Here is a 20,098-nt window from a genome sequence, read left to right as displayed (position 1 = left end):
AGGTAATTTGCTGAGCCTGATGGGTGTCAGGGTCCATCCAAGTGTAAGCTAAGAGAGGCTGGGATGAAGGATGCAAAGGAATAGTAAAGAAAGCATGTTTGAGATCCAGAACAGGATAATGGGTTGTGGAGGGGTTGTGGAGGGAGGTATTGAGGATAAGAGAGTATGTGGGTTTGGCACCATGGAGTGGATAGGCAAAACAATTTAATTGATAAGGCATAGATCCTGAACTAACTTGTAAGATTCGTCCGGTTTTTTTTGGATAGGTAAAATAGAGAATTGTAAGGAGAGTTTATAGGCTTTAAAAGGCCATGCTGTAACAGGCGAGTGATTACAGGCTTTAATCCTTTTGAAGTGTGATGTTGGATGGGATATTGGTGTTGAACGGGTTAAGAGTGATCAGGTTTTTATGGGATGGTAAGGGGTGCATGATCAGTTGCCAAGGAGGGAGTAGCGGTATCCTATACTTGTGGATTAAGGTGGGGAAATAAAAGGGGAGGACGTGAAAGAGGCTTTGAACTAGGGAAAAGGGTGGCAATGAGGTGTGGCTATAGCCTAGGAATAGTCAGGGAAGTAGATCATTTAGTTAAAATGTCTCAACCTAATAAGAGAGCCGGGCAGGTGGGGATAACTAAAAGGAGTGCATAAAAGAATGTTGTCCATGTTGGCATCAGAGTTGGGGAATTTTAAGAGGTTTAGAAGCCTAGCCGTCAGTACCCACAACACTTATGGATGCAAGGGAAGCATGCCCTTGAAAAGAAGGTAATGTGGAGTGGGCAGCCTCCATACTGATCAAGAAGGGGATGGACTTACTTTCCACTGTAAGAGTTACCCAAAGCATCTGTGATGGTCCAGGAGGCTTCAGAGAAAATCAGGCAGTGTCAGTCTTCAGTCACTAAGCTGAGAAGACCTGGGAAGGAGTCAGGTAGAGGGCCTTGGGCCAGAGTTCCAGGGGCTCTGGAAGTGGCTGCTGGGCGAGTTGGACAGTCTGATTTGCAGTGGGTCCCACACAGATGGGACATGGCTTAGGAGGAATCGTGGACTGCAGGCATTCTTTGGCCCAGTGGCCAGATTTCTGGCACTTGAAGCAAGATCCTGGGGGAGGAGGTCCTGAAGGAATGCCTGACTGCTGTGGCTTAGGCATTTTGAAGTTCTTGTGTGCTGGAAAATGTGGCTGGGGTTTCTCTTATAGCAGAGGCAAGTAATTGCAACTCTTCTCTATTATTGTATACCTTGAAGGTGAGGTGGATTAATTCCTGTTGTAGGGTTTGAGGGCCTGATACTAATTTTGAAGTTTTTTATTAAGGTCAGGAGCTGACTGGGTGACAAAATGCATATTGAGAATAAGACGGCCTTCTGGCCCCTCTGGGTCTAGGGCAGTAAAGTGTCTAAGGGTTGTTGACAAACAGGTCATGAACTGAGCTGAGTTTTTATATTTGATGACAAAGAGCCTAAATGCTAACTGATTTGGGAGAGGCCGGATAAAGAAAAAGGAGCATTAACCTTGACTATGCTTTTAGCTCCAGCCAGCTCTTTAAGAGGAAATTACTGGGCAGGTGGGGGAGGGCTAGTCATAGAATGAAACTGTAAGCCACACTGGGTGTGAGGAGGGGAGGTGATAGAAGAATTATAGGGTAGGGGAGTGGAGACTGAGGAAGAATTGGAGCCTGATTAAGCCTGGTGGAGAGTGACCTGAGGAGGAGCAGACTGGGGAGCAGGGGAGAGGTCAAATGGGTCGGTAGAAAAGGAAGATTGAAAAGACTCAGTGATGCTTGGGGTTGGGACTGAGGGGGACAGGTGGGAGGGAAAAAAGGATTTGGGATGAATCACACTGGGAACAGAGACTAGGGAGGGACTGATATGTAAAAGAATGCCTGGATGTCAGGCACCTCAGACCATTTGCCCATTTTACAACAAGAATTATCTAGATCTCATATGATGGAGAAATTTAAAGTGCCATTTTCTGGCTATTTGGAATCATTGTCAAGTTTGTATTGGGGTCAGGCGGCATTGCAGAAGAAAATAAGGCATTTAGGTTTTAGGTCAAGTGTGAGTTGAAGAGGTTTTAAGTTCTTGAGAACACAGGCTAAGAGAGAATAAGGAGAAATGAAGGGTGGAAGGTTGCCTATAGTGAAGAAAGCAAGCCTAGAGAAAAGAGAAGGTAGAGACATGGAGAGAAGGGGTTGGGGGTACTTGCCCCCCAGGAAAGTGGTACTTGCCACTAAGGTGAAGGATCAAGGCAGGCATCCCCATGGTGATCAGACACCTCTGAAGTGTGGGTGAATAATCAGGCAGGCGTCCTCATAGTGATTAAACACCAAGGGAAGATTGTCTTCCTGAGTCAGTGACCGGCGCTGGAGCTTTGGGTTCGTGGATAAAACGTGTCTCCTCTGTCTCTACTGAAATTAAGAGAAGGGAGAGATTCAAGGGTGGCACCAAGATTGAAAGGAGAAAGAGGTTGAAGGATAGTGAGAGAGGCTGGAGAAGAGAGTAAAAAGAGGCCACTTACCCGTTTTAAAATTGGTGAGATATTCCTTGGACTGGTAGGTCTGAGGACCCGAGGTCATAGGTGGATCTTTCTCACAGAGCAGAGAACAGGAGGACAGGGGATTGATCTCCCGACGGGGAGGTCCCCCAATCTGAGTCATGGCACCAAATGTCATGTGCGCCTGTATGAAGAAACCACCAAACAGGCTTTGAATGAGCAATAAAGCTTTTTAATCACCTGGATGTGGGCTGAGTCTGAAAAGAGAGTCAAGGAAAGGAGATAGGGGTGGGGCCGTTTTATAGGATTTGGGTAGGTAATGGAAAATTACAGTCAAAGGAGGTTGTTCTCTGGCAAGCAGGGGTGGGGGGTCACAACGTGCTCAGTGGGGGAGGTTTTGAGCCAGGAGAAGGAATTTCACAAGGTAATATCATCAGTAAAAGCAGGAATCGGCCATTTTCACTTCTTTTGTGATTCTTCAGTTACTTCAGGCCATCTGGATGTATACGTGCAGGCTTAGGCTAAGAGGCCTGACATTAGCATGCAGGCTTGGACTCAAAGACCTGACACAAACATGCTTTCCTGACATCTGTATTCTAAGTTGTGTGATTCATTGTTTTTAAGCTTGAATAACCTGATTTCACATATTTTTCCGTGAGTCAGAGGCATGTCTAGCTGTTAGTTTGTTATTGTCTGTACTTTTACATAGCATGCCTGCACTAGCCATCATTTTTCTACTTTGTGTTTTTAATCTTTTAACCGGTCACTATGGGAATAGTTTTTCCAGTTTTCAGTGAAAACCAGGCAAAAATTGCTATGGATCTCACCAAGACTGGCAAAATTTTATTGCTATTGTTTATTTAATTTCATGGGTTTAAATGAAACCAGAAAGTCTGCAGCAGTTTTGATCTCTGGTCTTGCTCTCATCTATTTAAATCTTTAAAACTGCTTTGCTCTATGGTTTCATAATTTTATTGCTTGTCAAAAATCAGCTGGGATACATGATAGGTTAGCATGGCAACAATGTATCTTAACCATAGATGAAGCAAAGTGGTGAAAATTTCCAGAGATGATGATTAAGGTTCATGAAAAATTAATAGGACATCTGAGTTTCTTGAGACTTAAACATCATCTAATTGCTCTAGTTTGAGTTTTTTTCCAGGGGAAATGAAAATATTCCCTTAGTGTCTAATGAGAGTCTGCATGATAAGTATGAACTTTAGAAGGTTAATGTATTTCGAGTAAATCTATTGAATATCGAGCTTAATTTATTCAATCCTTATTTTTGGGTGCCTCTTTTTACCTAAGTACCAAAAGGAAATGATGAATAAAAGTTTTTTTCCTGACTCACATCCCTTCTAGCTACTGCTCCCTTTCTCAGCAATCCAGTTCCTTTCCTCTTATTCTCTTAAATCAACCAACATTTGCCCACAGCACACCATTAAAACATTTCCAGGTTCAGCAGTGACCATGTTATTGTTCAGTTTTCACTCTTCAATGGGCTTGACCAACAAGCAGTTCTTAGTACAGCTGGTCATTCACTTTACTGAAACACTTTTTCTACTTATCTGTTTTTCTCCACATTTTCTGGCTATTTTCACTCAGTCTATTTTTGTTGTTCCTTGTCATCCCCACAAGCTCTAAGTATTGGAACATACCAGTGTCCATTTCTTCAACCTCTTTTCCTCTCTAGCTGTACAGATTTCTCTGGTAGTCTCTCTCATCTTATTGATGCATTCATATGCTTTCCTGTCCCAGGTTTATATTCCTAGCCCAGATTTTAACTCTGTAATTCAGGTTCATGTATCCAGAACATTTAGGCCTTTGGCTTTTACTTTGATTGGTAAAGGAGTCGTGGGAGAGTGTGAGTGGAGAAATGACATGATATGGCTTGCTTTTCAACAGGGTCACTATGACTGCTGTGTTAAGAGTAGGTGATGGGAAGCAAGTGCAGAAGCAGGAGGTCCAGTTAGGAGCTGTTGCAGTCACACAGTTGAGGTATGATGATTTTTTTGACCAGGGTGGTGATAGTGGAAGTGGTGAGAAGTGGTCATATTCTGAATATATTTTAAAGTTAGAGTTCACAAAATGTATTCCATGGATTGTATATGTAATGTGAAAGGAAGTGAAGTCAAGGCTGACTCTAGGGTTTTTCTTCTAAGCAACTGGAATTTCATTAATTGAGATAGGGAAGATTGGGGTTGGAGAGGAGGTTCTGATGGAAATTTGTGCAACTCCACTTAGGAAGTGTTATTTTGAGATGACACTTAGAGTGCTTTCATTAAATATTTAATCAGTGAATGACTGGCATCTCAGCCCTGCCTTCCATGACCAGTTATTTCTATACATAGAGCCTTTGTATTTCACCCCTCCTTGTCTTTGGGTTTGTGGAGTAGTTGTTGCGTGGCTTGTGATCAAAGCAAAGTGAATCTGGGTATAAAATTACCCCATATACAGACACAAACAGATTTTTTCTTTTAAATGATGAACCCCGACTCTAACTTCCTTCTATTACACTGAGACCTGGGTTTTTCCAGTGTTGTGATCAAAAGATGGGTTTACTTCTCAAGGTAATCTCTGTTTGAAGGCAGTGGGACTTTGGCTTCATGTTTTGTTTGATCAGTTCCTAAACGGCCACCTCATCCACTTGTCACTTTTCAAAAATGTGTTGACATCTCTTTATTGTTCTTATCACTCCCCATGTTATTTTTGCCATTGTGGCATCTGTTTTTATATCTCTAAATTGTTATTTTAGTATTCTGTTTGCCTAAGGAACCTGAGATAAATGCACATGTTCAATCCAAGTTAATAACAATTCCACTTACATATTCTTCCAGAAACTTTCTTTTTAATATTGAATGTATTTTTCATTCAAATATACAATTTAACACTTTTTTCTTTCATATAAATGCAAAAACATTAAAGTTTTAATTTGTCAAAATGTTTACTGTCATGATGTTGCATTAATTGTGGAAGATTCGATACTCCACGTTATCTCCTCTCAGACATTTAGAACAAGTTTCAGTTGTGAAATTGCATGAGCTCCTAGCATAATACTCTCTGGAGTATTTTGGACACTAAATACATATTTCTTGAGTGAATAAATTAATTCTCAAAGAGCTGCCCACCTTTGACGTTTTTATTCATTCTCAGGTTAATTCTCCTATATTTTTCATCTACTATTTACTATTCAATTGATATTATAATATTTATTCAACTGATACCCTCTATGTGTAAGGTAATATGTAATAACGATTTAGAAAGAGTTCTTGATCTCAAGACATTTACAGTTTATTAATACAGAAAAAATAATGTAAAAATAAAGAGCTAGACTATAATAAGGAGCATAAGAGTCATACTAATAATCTAAGGGTTCGGGGAAGTGAGAATTTTCGTGGCAGGAAAAATCAGGATATCTTTATGAAATGATGGCTTTAAGATAAGCCTTGAAAAGTTGCTGGGATTCAACATAAGAAATGGAAAAGAAGTCACTCTAAATGAGTAGGCTAGTATGTGTGAAGATGAAGCGATGAGAAAATGTGTTAGTTGGTAAGTATTCGTTGAGCTCGATTAGAGTAAATAAAGGAGAAACTTGGAATATAAAGCCAGAAAGAATTTGAAACAGATGTGTTTGGCCATAGGCAATAGGACAGAAATAATATGGGTGTTTTTTCACAGGGGAATACAAAAGGTTAATCAATAGGAGATCGCTGTGATCGACGTTTTCTTTGGGAAGCCTGTTGAAAGGAAACGACAGGTGATTGAATGCTGGCAAGAGAAATAAGTGGTATCACTCAGAGAGATCTGAGTCTCTGAGGATATAGGTTCTATTTCCAGATATATGGGAATTAGAAGGAGAAGATAGTTTTGGAAGTATGAATAAGATAATAGTAATTTTAGGTACAGTAAATTTACAGTGAATTTCAGGTATAAATGTCTAACAGGCAGTAGAAAATATGAAACCAAGAACTTGGGAAGAAAGAGTTAAAAGAAAGACTTGACAAAAATGATTAAAGAACATCATATTATGTGATCACTTTCTCAGGTTTAACACATTCAGTTATTGAAAAGTTGCTATTTTGGAATCATTTTTTTAAATTTGTTTTTTATTATTATTGTACTTTAAGTTTTAGGGTACATGTGCATAACGTGCAGGTTTGTTACATATGTATACTTGTACCATGTTGGTGTGCTGCACCCATCAACTCGTCAGCACCCATCAACTCGTCATTTACATCAGGTATAACTCCCAATGCCATCCCTCTCCCCTCCCCTCTCCCCATGATAGGCCCCGGTGTGTGATGTTCCCCTTCCCAAGTCCAAGTGATCTCATTGTTCAGTTCCCACCTATGAGTGAGAACATGCGGTGTTTGGTTTTCTGTTCTTGTGATAGTTTGCTAAGAATGATGGTTTCCAGCTGCATCCATGTCCTCAAGGATCTAGAACTAGATGTACCATATGACCCAGCCATCATCCCATTGCTGGGTGTATACCCAAAGGATTACAAATCATGCTGCTATAAAGACACATGCACACGTATGTTTATTGCGGCACTATTCACAATAGCAAAGACTTGGAATCAACCCAAATGTCCATCAGTGACAGACTGGATTAAGAAAATGTGGCACATATACACCATGGAATACTATGCAGCCATAAAAAATGGAATAATTTTTTTATATTGAATAAATTCATATTTATTTAAAAATAATGTGCAGTGACATCATTTTTACATTTAATTCCCAAACATATGATAAGTTACAAACATATTTTTATATTTTGTGGAACTGTTATAAAATTAGTAGTCATTTGTGCACATTAAAAACCCAATGCCATAATGAATAAATAATTGGAAGGTAAAGGTTATACTTTCTCCAGGATATTAAAATACATATTTCTCCAGATCTGTTGTTACAGTCAAATTGTCACTTTTTATTTTTCTTACCCTTAGACTTCGGTGAATGTGTATTCTAGAATTTATATTAAGGACGACCTGATCCCAGCTTTATTTTTATGTCAAAGAAACTAAAGAGATTCAGCAACATTTTAATGTTTACAGTTAAATTAAAACTTCAAATTACCTAAAATTATTATCATAGCAAAGGCTTGTGATAAATTTTAAAGCATAGCTGTGTATGAAATGATTATGAGAGTTCTTGTTCTCTCTGTCTTCAATTATACTTCTATAGTTAGTATTCCGAAAATTTGATTATATAATCTCTTCAATGAGAAAAAAAAGCATAAATGTCTGTCTGTTTGTTTGTTTGTTTGTTTGTTTATTTATTTTGAGACAGAATCTCACTCTGTCACCCAGGCTGGAGTGCAGTGGTGCGATCTCAGCTTACTGCAACATCTGCCGCCCAAGTTCAAGCAATTCTCCTGCCTTAGCCTCCCAAGTAGCTGGGATTACTGGCACCTGCCACCGTGCCCAGCTAATTATTATTATTATTAATATTATTATTACTTTTTTTGAGACAGAGTCTTGCTCTGTCGCCCAGGCTGGAGTACAGTAGTGTGATCTCAGCTCACTGCAACCTCCACTTCCCAGTTTCACACCATTCTCCTGCTTCAGCCTCCTGAGTAGCTGGGACCACAGGTGCCCGCCACCACACCCGGCTAATTTTTTGTATTTTTAGTAGAGACAGGGTTTCACCATCTTGGTCAGGCTGGTGTTGAACTCCTGACCTCGTGGTTCACCCGCCCCGGCCTCCCAAAGTGCTGGGATTACAGACGTGAGCCACCACGCCCGGCCATCTTTTTATTTTAATATTAATATGTGCTTAACTACACATATTATTCTGTAACTTTTTTAACTGAAAAATTGCCATAAACATATCTTTTTATTCATGTTTTAGGACAAACAATAGAGCTATAGATATCGATACTTGTATTATTTCTTCCCTTTGCAACGTTTTCTAAAACAAAAAGACAGTGAGAAAACAATGAATCACCACAATGTTATCTAGCCAATATTAGTGAATCTGGATATTTTTTATGCAAAGATACTAAAATGTGATTCCAAGATCTTCATTCACGTTTTCAAACCACATATACTGAATTCATTCTTTATGTTATTCTTTGAAGCCTCCTTGCAAATATGAGGTCACATGCTTAAAGATTGTTAAAATCTGTTGTAGCGTGGAGAAGTGTCAGTGACTTATAAAGACCTCATTTCCAAGAGGTTGAGAGAAACAATATTTTGTTTTATCCATTCAAAACCAGACTGGCATTCAAAGATATTTTGATACCTTGGACTGGTACTTAGAAAAGAAAAGTTTACAGTCTCCTATGATACCCAATGAGATGTTAAACATTGTGTGTAATTACCTTTTACAATATCTGCTTTGAAAAAATTGAATAGAGACATTAATATTTGACAAAATATGTATTTTATTTTAGAATGCATCATGAGATTAACTCAAGCCACATGTACCCTCAGGCACACAAGGACAAACAATCTTTGCCTTCCATTCTGATATCTTCTTGGCTATAGATCATCTTTTCATAATTTGAGATATAGTTTACAGTGAAGGACATCCGGTGACATGTGGACAATCAGATTGGTAGCTCAGATCTCTGTTGGGTATCTTGCGTTCTGAGAGCTACAACTTTTATTACACAGAGACTCTGGCCAGCCTTCAGTAGTACATAGTAAAATCGTGGGTGGTTTTTGCAGATAATATTTTATTTGGAGGTTTGCTGATGACAAAACTGTATGCTTTCAGAGTTATTAAAAATCATAATGTGGGCTGGGTGTGGTAGCTCATGCCTGTAGTCTCAGCACTTTGGGAGGGTGAGGTGGATGGATCACATGAGGCCAAGAGTTTGAGACCAGCCTGGGCAATATAGTGAAACCCCAACTCTACTAAAAACACAAGAAAAATAGCTGGGCATGGTGGCACATGCCTGTAATCCCAGCTGTTTGGGAGGCTGAAGCAGGAAAACCATTTGAACCAGTGAGGCAGAGGTTGCAGTGAGTCGAGATCGAGCCACTGTACTCCAGCCTGGGTGACAGAGTGAGGCTCCATCTCAACAACAACAACAAAAGTTACAATGTAAATAAAACAATTAAGTACAGAGTCACACTTATAAATAAAACAATATAATTTTAATAATAAATATGTTTAAACAATGTCACTTAAAAATATTTCAATTTACTTTAATATTTTATACTACTGTTGGCAATAACAATCCTATAAGAAACACTGATTGTAAAGTAGTAGTTTGGACATTCCATGGTACGTTAATTCCAATCCTTGGACATAGATTATGTGCTTTTAGTTTGTTCATAATTTATTATGAATCAATGACAAATACCTACCTTTATATTTAGTGTTTTCACTGATTATTCAGGCTACCTTTCCTTTTTGCCTAATGAGTTGTTAACATAAGATATGGTACCTTTATCTTCATTTATTTCTCTCCTTATACCATCCCTAAATGACCTGCATTAACTAGTCAACGCAGTGAGCTCTGAAGTCTTGGACTTGCTCTATGTAACCCAATCACTAATCACAAGGTCCTTCCACTGCCGTTTTCTTCCACCTGTGCTATAACTTCAGCCTGTATTTCCTTTTAATTCATATTGTGGCATACCAATTCTACTAATGATCAACACATGCCTTTTTTCCTCCTATTTCATTTGATTTCTTACACAACTCTCACCCATTTTGTGTATCTTTGCTTTATAGAGACAGTGACCTGCAATAATTAAGAATTAACAGACCTGGATCCAAATTTTGTCTTGTCTTTTTATGGGGCAAGTCAACATTTTAAGCCTCAATTACTCAATTTTCTTATCTATAAAAGACAATTCTGTGAAGTTATTGTAGATTTTGAAAATAAATCACTTAACACTTCCCATGGCACATGGTACTTGATAAAAGCTGGGTAGTCACAGGCAGATAGATGGTCCCTTAACCATAGCCCTTAGTTTAGGTGCATCATTAGAATTCAGATTTTATGGACTTTAAAAGGTATGCATATTACGTATCATACTTAATATCTCCAACAGGATGTTAGTCAGCATGCTCAAATAAGTTGATAATTCTGTCGGACAATATTTATGTATGAGTTTTTACATAGAAATATTAGCCTCCCATTAATTCAAGTCAGATATTGTTACCAAATGAGTTATGAAAAAACCATTATTCAAATTTTAGAATTGAGGATAAGTGAGTAGGAATCCAGAAAACGAGAAGAAATTTTTCATTTTTGTTATTGTAAACTAAATTTTATTCTTTCATTTTGACTACCTGGATATTTTCTAGGTTTCCTAAATATAGGACTACAAGCACTTTTTTTACTTACACTTCTACAACTCATCCCCTTCCCCAGGTACCCTCACCACTCCAGATTTCTTCTGAGAATTAAGGGAGGGAATGAAATAGAGTTATTTCAGTAAAAGCATAATTGTTGGGCATGGAAAATCCATGTCATATTAAGAATTTTTTCTCTTTGGAATTTGTTAGGATAAGTATATAATATCTAGGGAGAAAAGGACACAAAAAAGCGTTAGTTTTTTTTCTTCCTTTGTGATTAAAAACTGGCGTTTCTTATATGTATTTTAACTTAGATGTTTTAGCAAGATTTATAGTTAAATAAAATACACTAGCAATTTTAACATGTGTAATTTATTGTTTTATGTAAGTATTTTGGGGTTTTAGAGGAATGTAAATTGTCTTATCGACCTGTTGACATTGATTCTTTTTCTTCCACTAATAAGGATCTATAGAGATTTTGGTCTGTTCCTTCCTATTATCTATTGATTTGGGGGATATGCCATCAGGATAAAAGTTGTAATTGAATTATAGTTTCATATTATGTAATTATTAATCACCATTGATTCTAGTATTTCTTTTTTAGTGTCCAACTGAAACCAAAGCAACATTTGGGGTTCATCTTAAAATAGTAGGAGACTGGACAGGTATGTAGGACATATAGTTTTAAGATACAGTCTTTGAAAATCATAGAATGTAATAATTTGAATGTGTTTTAGTATAACTACCAGCATGTATAGAGACGTGTATGTGTTTCAAGCTGTTCTCTTTTACTTATTTATTTATTTTTGGCTTGCACAGTTTTGACATCTATGTTTTCTCTTTTAAGATGCATTTTTGCAATCAGAATACCTTTGATATAAGTAATTATTAGTAATATATTGTTCAGTGTGCTTGCAAATCATAGACTTCTACCTACTTGTCAGACGTGCTGGCAATAGTGGGAATGCTGAAATGTGTTTTTAGAAAACATAAGTCAAAGTAATCAACACCTGATATTGAGATCACACAAATCTTCCAGTTCTTGCATGACATTTTTTGTGGTGTTCCTGTATATATAGAAATATCTTTGGAATAGATAATTTTAACAGCAGGCCTATTGGTGATACTTTACTTGTCTTCAGTAAATACTTTTTATTACCTGAGAGATGCATTGTAGTAAGAGCTCTGAGTAAATAAAAGAAACATTATTCACTCTTATATTAATATTTCCTTGACCCACCAGAATAATTGACAAGTGAGTACTCAGTAAATGTTGGCTTGTTGGTTGGTTATGTTGTTGTTGCAGGGAAGAATGCAGATATAAACATGAATGCAAAACTAAATTTAAATATTCTTATACTTAGGTGCTAAACAAGGAGTTGGTATGTAAAATCTGTAGGGAATCAGAAAAATGTAGATTAAATGTGGTCTAGGGCTGTAAGAGAAGCTTCACAGAAAAGACAGAATTTGAAATGAAGCTTAGAAGTCAGGTAAATGAAGAAAGATATAGGTAATTTAAGTGAAAGTCACAGTGTTGTCAAAAATCAGGAAAGGCAATGATTAAACTCTCTTTGGAAAGGGTGAATCCAATCAGCCTTTAATCAATTAAACAAAAGCAAAGTCAGTCAAACAAAATGAAGCAAAAACAAAGTCAATCAAACAAAAGCAAAGATTTTATTCTGGGTAGTAGTATAGAAAAGCCATGTAGGGCCAGCTTGGTGAAGATTATGAATGCCTCAGCAAAATATTAGAGTAACCAACTAAGGGACTTTAGGGAATTTTTGAAGCATTTGAAGCACTATGATGAAAATGGTATTAATTAGATTGCTAGTTGGACAGACTAAAATCAAGGGAAGACTTGAAGGTACTTAAAGGCAGAGGGGAAGGAGGCCGTGGAGAGGTGGGTATGGAAACTCGAAGTAATGAATTTGTGAACACAAGTTAAGAAGGTAGTATTAGAAGGAAGAACCTAATTTCTGTAAAAATCAGGGAAGGATAAGATAATAAGAAAGACATGTTTTGAAATGAGGAGAACAGTAGTTGATATAAGGAGGTTATTTCATATAGTTAAAAAATAATAGAAGTATGTATAAAATGTAATGTCTTTAGAAAGGGTAGCCAGTTTAGAATTGGAGACTTAAAAAAAAAAAAAGGAAGGAAATCTGCAACATAGGATTTAATGGGCAAACATCTAAACGAATTAAAAAGATATTTGAGCAGTAATGACTCATTCAAAGTAATGAAAAACCAGGCTTACATGGATAATTTTCAGATGGTAGCATTGAAAAAAGATCATGGTCATCCTCTGATAGATATACACTGGTGGAGTGTGAACATATGAATAATCGCAATATGCTCGATATCAGTTGATATAATCACAGTGGTTTTTTTTCCCCACTGTTCTGGAAATAAAGAATAAGGAAAATTCTTTTCTGATGAGAATCCAAATATAGTAGGAATTAAGTTCAGTCATGAATGGTAAATTGATAGAATCTATATCTGAAAGAAAACATACAATGAAAACATAGTTTAATTCATAAGATTAAGCAGAAACTCCTGATGGTTTATTATTAGCTATTGTTACCGAGTTTTTTCACAAAGTTATTTTCTATTACCAGTAGCTCATTAAAATAAATGATGTCTCACTATTTTATTCATCTCTATTAGGAACACTTAATAGTGTTAATTTTATCCTCTTTTTTTTAATGTACTATGCCACCGAGAGAAACAAGATCATTCTATTCAGAGAGTTCAGTTCCAGTCAGATGCTTTTCAATTAATAGACCTTCTTTGTTGTTGACTTGAAATATTTGTTGACTTGGAAAAAAACGTAAGCAGTCATGCAGAGAACACCTAAATAATCATGTCACTGTCGGACACTTTAGTTCAAAGAGATTTAGCTGCCTTACAATGAGACTACAATTATTGAAGGAAAAGTAGGAGCATTACCTTTGAAATCAAGAATCATTGGTTTTTATTCTAAAAGAATTGATTAAAACTTGGTATTAAGAGCAGTAGGTATAGGAAATACCAAAGAGATACCTAAGAGATTGAATATCAAAGGTTTATTTTTTAAAACCGACTGAGAGATATTTAATATGACTTTTAGTTGCTGAAATATGTTCTGCATTGGCAGCATACAGAGACTAAAGAACAGGTTTAAAATAGCTCCATAAATGATCTCTCCAAGACTAATAAACTATACCTAACTATAGAGTGCCGGAAGAGCAAGGGAAGCAACTATGCAGCACAAGACCAAGAAGCACCAAAGTCTCATAATTCTTGTCTAGATTTTCATTTTCACCAGACCTCTAGTTGCATCTCCTAAATATGTGGAAGACCTCTTAAGTTTAGAAGACCCTTAAAACATTTTAGACATGATTCAGCATTTTTTCTTGAAATGATTGTAGTAGAGTAGATGGGGTGGATAACCCAAGTCGATTTCTCTTTTAATTGAATTAATACCCCATTACTCTTCTAGAAGCAGCCATTCTTTCCAGTTTCAAACATATGGTCAGAGATTATTGACTTGATTATCATTTTAAGTGTACAGAAATGTTTTGTTACCTTCTTCATTACATATGATTAGTATTGATTAATGTCTGAGATAATGCTGTACCCTTGCTTATTTTGGTGGTCTAAATAGCCACTTATTCCACAGATGTTTGTGTTGTGCTACAACAGAATTAAATACATAACATCCACATGTAATTAATGTAAACTTTCTGCCATTGATCCCTTCAGCAGTTAATGAATTAGCAATAATTGTGAGTAAATATTCAATAAAGGACTTGTAGCATGCATCACATGACGTTTCTATGAATCTTGAGTATAAATTCCCATATTGTCTTCTGGAAAAGCTTTCTACAGTGAGAAGATATGGTTATCTTTGAGGATTAAAAATGAGAAGACAGGGTCATATGTTATTATGGATTTGCCTCAGTCACATAACATATTGACTACTCACAGTGAAGGTAATCTTAAATATACGTTTAGTTAAGGACTGGGCCACAAAAGAGTTGATAACTCTCTTATTTGTTTCTATATCACTGTAGAAGCCAGCCATGTTTCAGGCTTTATTCAGATTTCTCATGAAAAGATTAAAACAGAACATGTGTTATGTGTTTAAAGTATTTTTTTTTTTTATTTTTGGAAACTCCTTGTAAGTCAAATTATGACCACACTAAATTATATTGTTATTACTTTATTTTAACAACATATTTTAGGCCAATTACATCAATTGCCTTACACTAGATATCACTGTGAATGGCTTTTGGTTGCTGCAAAAAGCCAATAAATAAATAAATAAATAAATAAATAAATAAATAAATAAATCTTATTTGGATATATGGAATCTCACAGATTTTACATAATTCATATTCATACAATGTAAACTTTAAGGTTATAATATTCATCATCAACTGCTACATACCCAAAGGAGTGCCTGGAAGTACTCTTTTTGTTGTTACTATTGCCATGACTAGTGAATTACAATGATTAGTCATTTGTGGAAGATAATATTTAAACTATTAACTTTGGCTAATAATCAAATGTATGTTAAACAGCTACTATGTTCCAGACTGTTTATTAGTCACTGGAGATACAGCATTGAACAAAAGTGACTAAGTCTCTGCTCTTATAGAGATTGTGTTTTGGTCCATGGGGAGTTCATCATTGTTTTGGAGATGTTTTGGTGTGACTCTATCTCCTGCCATTTGGCCATGGTTTATAGATTGTAGTAGCCTCACTACTACCTATAGGGTACTACTATAGTATAGTATAGGATATAGTACTACTAGAGTAGTACCCTATGTCCTACCAGCCCCTGTGGATGGTAGTAGTTTTCTTCTACTCTCTGAATTTTTTCACCATCCTCAATTTGGCTTCTCACTTCTTCCCTCACTTGAGTCATTAGTTTCCTCTAATGAACTTCTTCCACTTAAATTATGCAGTCATGTTTCTGCCTGGATCTGCACTGTTACACAAGTTTAGAAAAGCTCTCTGAACAGAACCCCAAATCAAGAGGAGAAATACATAAGGGGTTGCATTTGCAGTGTACAGGGACTAAAGAACAGGTTTCAAATAGCTCCATAAATGAGATATTTTAAAAATATATGTCTTTAAAAAGTTTAAGAGATAATAAAAGTAAGAGAGTATTTTATATCTATAAAAATATATCTTTAAAAAGTTTGAGAGATAATAAAACTAAGAGAGGATGTGGAGCTGATAAATATAGATCAATCTGGCAGTGTGCTTGGGTTAGCTCCTAGGGCTTGAGAGGTGCTTGTCTTCCCACCTTTATGGTCAGTGAGGTCATGTCTGATAGCTTCCCATCACTCAGAGTGACGTAGTTATTCCACAGAAATTGACCAACATCATTCCCATGGTGTGAATATGTCCCCTATAATTCATATGTTGAAATTTAATCACCAATGTGATAATATTAAGAGGTGGGACTTTTAGGAGATGATTAAGTCATGAGAATAAAGCTGTCATGGATGAGATTAGTGCCTTCTGAAAGGGCTTGAGGGATTTGATTCACTCTCCTCTGCTCTTCTACCATGTGTGTTCCTTTACTTTTGTTCTTTTGCTATTCTGTTATGTAAGGACACAGCAATAAGGGACCATCTTAGAAGCAGAGAGCAGCATTTACCAGGCCTCAAAGCTGCTGGTGGCTTGATCTTGTACTTCCCAGCCTTTAGAACTGTGATAAATACATTTCTGTTGTTTATAAATTACCTAATTTGTGGTATTTTGTTATAGCAGCTCTCTAACAAAGACAATCATAAAGTAGGCCTTATATATTTATCTATTATTAGACCTGGCTATTAAACATTTGCCAGAATACCAATGGACAAATTCTAAGAAGTTTGTATGTAAAGCAAAATAAAGAAGTAAGTCAGCAGCTGAAAGGAGGAAATAAGGACAAGGATGATATAAATTAAAGTATATGATTATTTTATAATAATTATAACAATATACTAATTATATTATAATATATTTATACACGTATTTGAATGATGAGAATGAAATGGAGAGAGGAAGTTTTATATTGCTGGAGAGATGTGGGATATAGTTCCAGGGGCAAATAGAAGATGTCCAAGTTTCTGGGAGGAAAACTTGGGAGGCTTTCTGGGCCAAACTGAGTGTCAGAGATACATAGAACTTGCCTAGAGTGGGAGATTATTCCAGGAACAAAAAATAGTTTGAGTGGCTCAGAAGGGTGAAATAGCTTGGAATGTCAGGAAAATGCCATGCTATTGGGTGGCCTGGCTGGGGTGACATCCGAATATTAGGCCAAGGAAGAGCTTGTAGATCTTGCTATGAAACTTGGTCTTTTCCCGAAAGATGCTGGTGAAATATTGAGGAGTTTTAAACAGTAACTGAAATCAAATTTGACCTTTATATGGGTCACCCTGCCAGTGTTATATCAAACAGAAAGGAAGAGGACTAGGCTGGAGGCAAATACATCACATTAAAGATTTTTAATGTCAAGCAAATGGAAGACTTTATCTTTTGAGTTTTGGGAGAGGAGTGATCTATGGTTGCTGCAAGAAACCAATAAATAAATAAATAAATAGGACTGAACAATATACTGTTAGCTTCATAAAAATCATGTCATTAGGAAGATGCAAAGGAAAGGTTTGGAGATTGTACATATTGCTGTGAATTACTGAGTGCATTGGAGACCCAGTAAGTGGAGAGAGTTAGTGTACAAAAAGAGGTACATAGCAAATGAGCCTATTTCTAAATTCTTCCTGTTTCTACATTTCCCCAGAACTATGAGAATGATTGATTTTATAATGATCTGACTTGTGATTAGCAGTGGGAGATAAATGGCAAATACAGATGCAACTACCTATGTATATATCTAGATGGATCCGTGTCAGGATGAGGATAAACCTATTATATCTTAAAGTATATATACTTTGTATAATGAAATATTGTAGTTCTGGCCTCATGTGAGTCCATGTGGAAATCATTTAAGATAATGATGAAACTTAACATGGCTTATTTACTATCACAATATAATAAATCATTCAATGAATGTGAACTGGGCATAAATTCTACAGCCTCAGAAATCAAGGAAATTTTTTTATCAGGAAAATGAGAAGCACATTACATGTGTACTACAATTTAAATGCCTATCTGTTCTCAGGAAAGAGGATAAATTGTTTTTCCCTTGGTTTCTCATTTTATGAACATTAAATATATGCTGTCATGTTTTTAGTAGGGGATAGCTCACTTAAAATGCCACAGAAATATAAAAATTGCTTAGTAAATAAAGAATTCACTAGTCATTAAATTTTATTCATTCTAGCCATTTTACAAACCCAAACATAGAAGGAAATACCAAATTTTTGTTTTCTATTCAATTTTCACAATGTTCCTTTTTTTTTTTTTTTTTTTTTTTTTTTTTTCCGGTTTTTGGAGACAGGTCTTGCTCTGTCTCCCAGACTGGAGTTGATGTGGTCATGGCTCACTGCAGCCTTGACCTTCCAGGATCTATGGAAGGATCTATGGATCCTCACATGTCAGCCTCCTGAATAACTGGGACCACAGGCTCAGATCGCCATGCCTGGCTAATTTTTATATATTTTTGCAGAGGCAGGGTTTTGCCATGTTGCCCAGGCTAATCTGGAACTCCTTGGCTCAAGCGATCAGCCCACCTCAGCCTCCGAAACTGCTGTGACTACAGGAGTGATCTACTGTGCCTGGCCAAAATGTTACTTTTTAGTTTTGAAAATAAATTATACAATTGTTGGACCTGGAAGTAGAGTTATTATAGTAAAGTGATTTGTTTTTATGGATTGCTATATTTTTATTAGAATTGTTCTGTTCGTAAAAGTTGTTTAGAGTTTCTGTTATCCAGTATTTTCTACTTTATTTTACTATGTAACGTGCAAGAAAATAAGAATTATGAGGGATTTTCTTGGTAACATAATTTGTTAATCAATGTCAAAAAACATGACATAATGTACTGAATGGCTAAGAAGGCATATGTCAGTTTACCAAATGAGTCTAGTGTTAATGGACTAAGTAATTTCAAAGGAAGCAAAATGACAAGGATTTTGTGCCATTATAGTTATTATCAGGAATATTTTTAAGTATTCATTTTCTTGATACACTTGCTAATCATTTTATGTATTTGTTTGTTGTTTTTCCCTGATTCATAGTCTTGGTCTTTGGCCAAGACATCCTCTATTTAAGAACAGAGAAGACTCAACTACATGGCTGTATTCTATGGGCTTTAAAGGCCCGTATATTGCATGGCATTGATTTTATTTGCTCGGGTCTTTAGATTTGAACTTCATAAAACGTAAAAGAAAATCTCCTGTTTGTTTTTTTTTTGAGGGGGGGCAAGGAGGTTCTTGGTCTTGGATAAAATGGCCTGTTTTTTCTTGCATATACACCTAAGAGGTATTCAGTTTGTGCAGAAACTAGGAACTGAATTAGTATCGAGCTGTGTCTTGATCAGTTTGAGGTGTTTCTTCTGATGAAAGCCAACACTATTTTTAAAAAACACAGTTGATGTGACAAATGAAAATATAACAGTTTTCTTAAAAGGTGGATTGTAGAAAGCTTATTAGCAATAATGTGTTTATCCAAAAATGTCTCTGTTATTTGCCTTCACTTTCTTTGAAAGTGTTTTTTTTTCCACCCTCTTTCATTTTTTTATTATAGTTTAGCCTCTGTGGCAATAAAAGAGAATTTCTATTTTATAAGAAATCCAGTTCTAGGCATTGATTCATTGATGTATTTAGAGGCCAAGAAGTCTCTCTGTAGTTCTTTCAAAAACTGCTTTTGATTTTTTTTTAAATAGTGCGTTTAACAAATAAGAAGCAAAATAATGAGTATCACAAAATAGACTTTTATCACTCTGCTCCCCTGAAAATAAAAGGATTCATTAAATAATTTTCCTTTGTTTAATACTGTATTGTCTACCTTCAGACCTTACAGTATTTAAAAGTACCAGGTGTTGAGGCATGCAGATGGCATATGACCCTGCTAAGCTCTCTCTTATCCTGTAATCCTTAGGCAAGAAGAAAGTAAAAGGAGGGAGGGGAGAAAAGGGAGTACAGTATATTCTCAGGAGAGATAAGGCAGTATGATGGCAGTGGAAAGAACCCTGGACTGTGAGTGTTTTTGTTTTGTTTTTGTCTTTTGTTTAAGTATCTTTGCCTCTTTCTAGCCATGTGACCTTGAGACTATCAGTCAGCTGGTTGGTTTTTAGTTTCCTTGTCTACAACATAGCAAACTGAGGGAGTTGTTTCCTAATTTCTCAGTTCATTATTGCTGTAAAATGGTATAATTATTTTGAAATAAATAAATTATAAGATACAGATAATTC

The 20,098-nt window shown here is 36.2% G+C and overlaps 1 protein-coding gene across 8 annotated transcripts in view; it reads left to right on the top strand.

The window, feature by feature from the left end:
* Positions 1-20,098, top strand: part of NOX4 (NADPH oxidase 4) — a 169,381-nt gene that overhangs the window by 110,427 nt on the left and 38,856 nt on the right. For all 8 annotated transcript variants that reach the window (XM_073020246.1, XM_038005369.2, XM_008020466.3 and 5 more), the window contains one exon: positions 11,351-11,411. In XM_073020246.1, the coding sequence (XP_072876347.1) occupies positions 11,351-11,411 (61 nt within the window). The remainder of the gene's footprint in view (positions 1-11,350; positions 11,412-20,098) is intronic.

Source organism: Chlorocebus sabaeus, chromosome 1 (genome assembly GCF_047675955.1).
Source record: "Chlorocebus sabaeus isolate Y175 chromosome 1, mChlSab1.0.hap1, whole genome shotgun sequence".
Taxonomy (NCBI): domain Eukaryota; kingdom Metazoa; phylum Chordata; class Mammalia; order Primates; family Cercopithecidae; genus Chlorocebus; species Chlorocebus sabaeus.
This window is presented reverse-complemented; position numbering and strand designations above follow the sequence as displayed.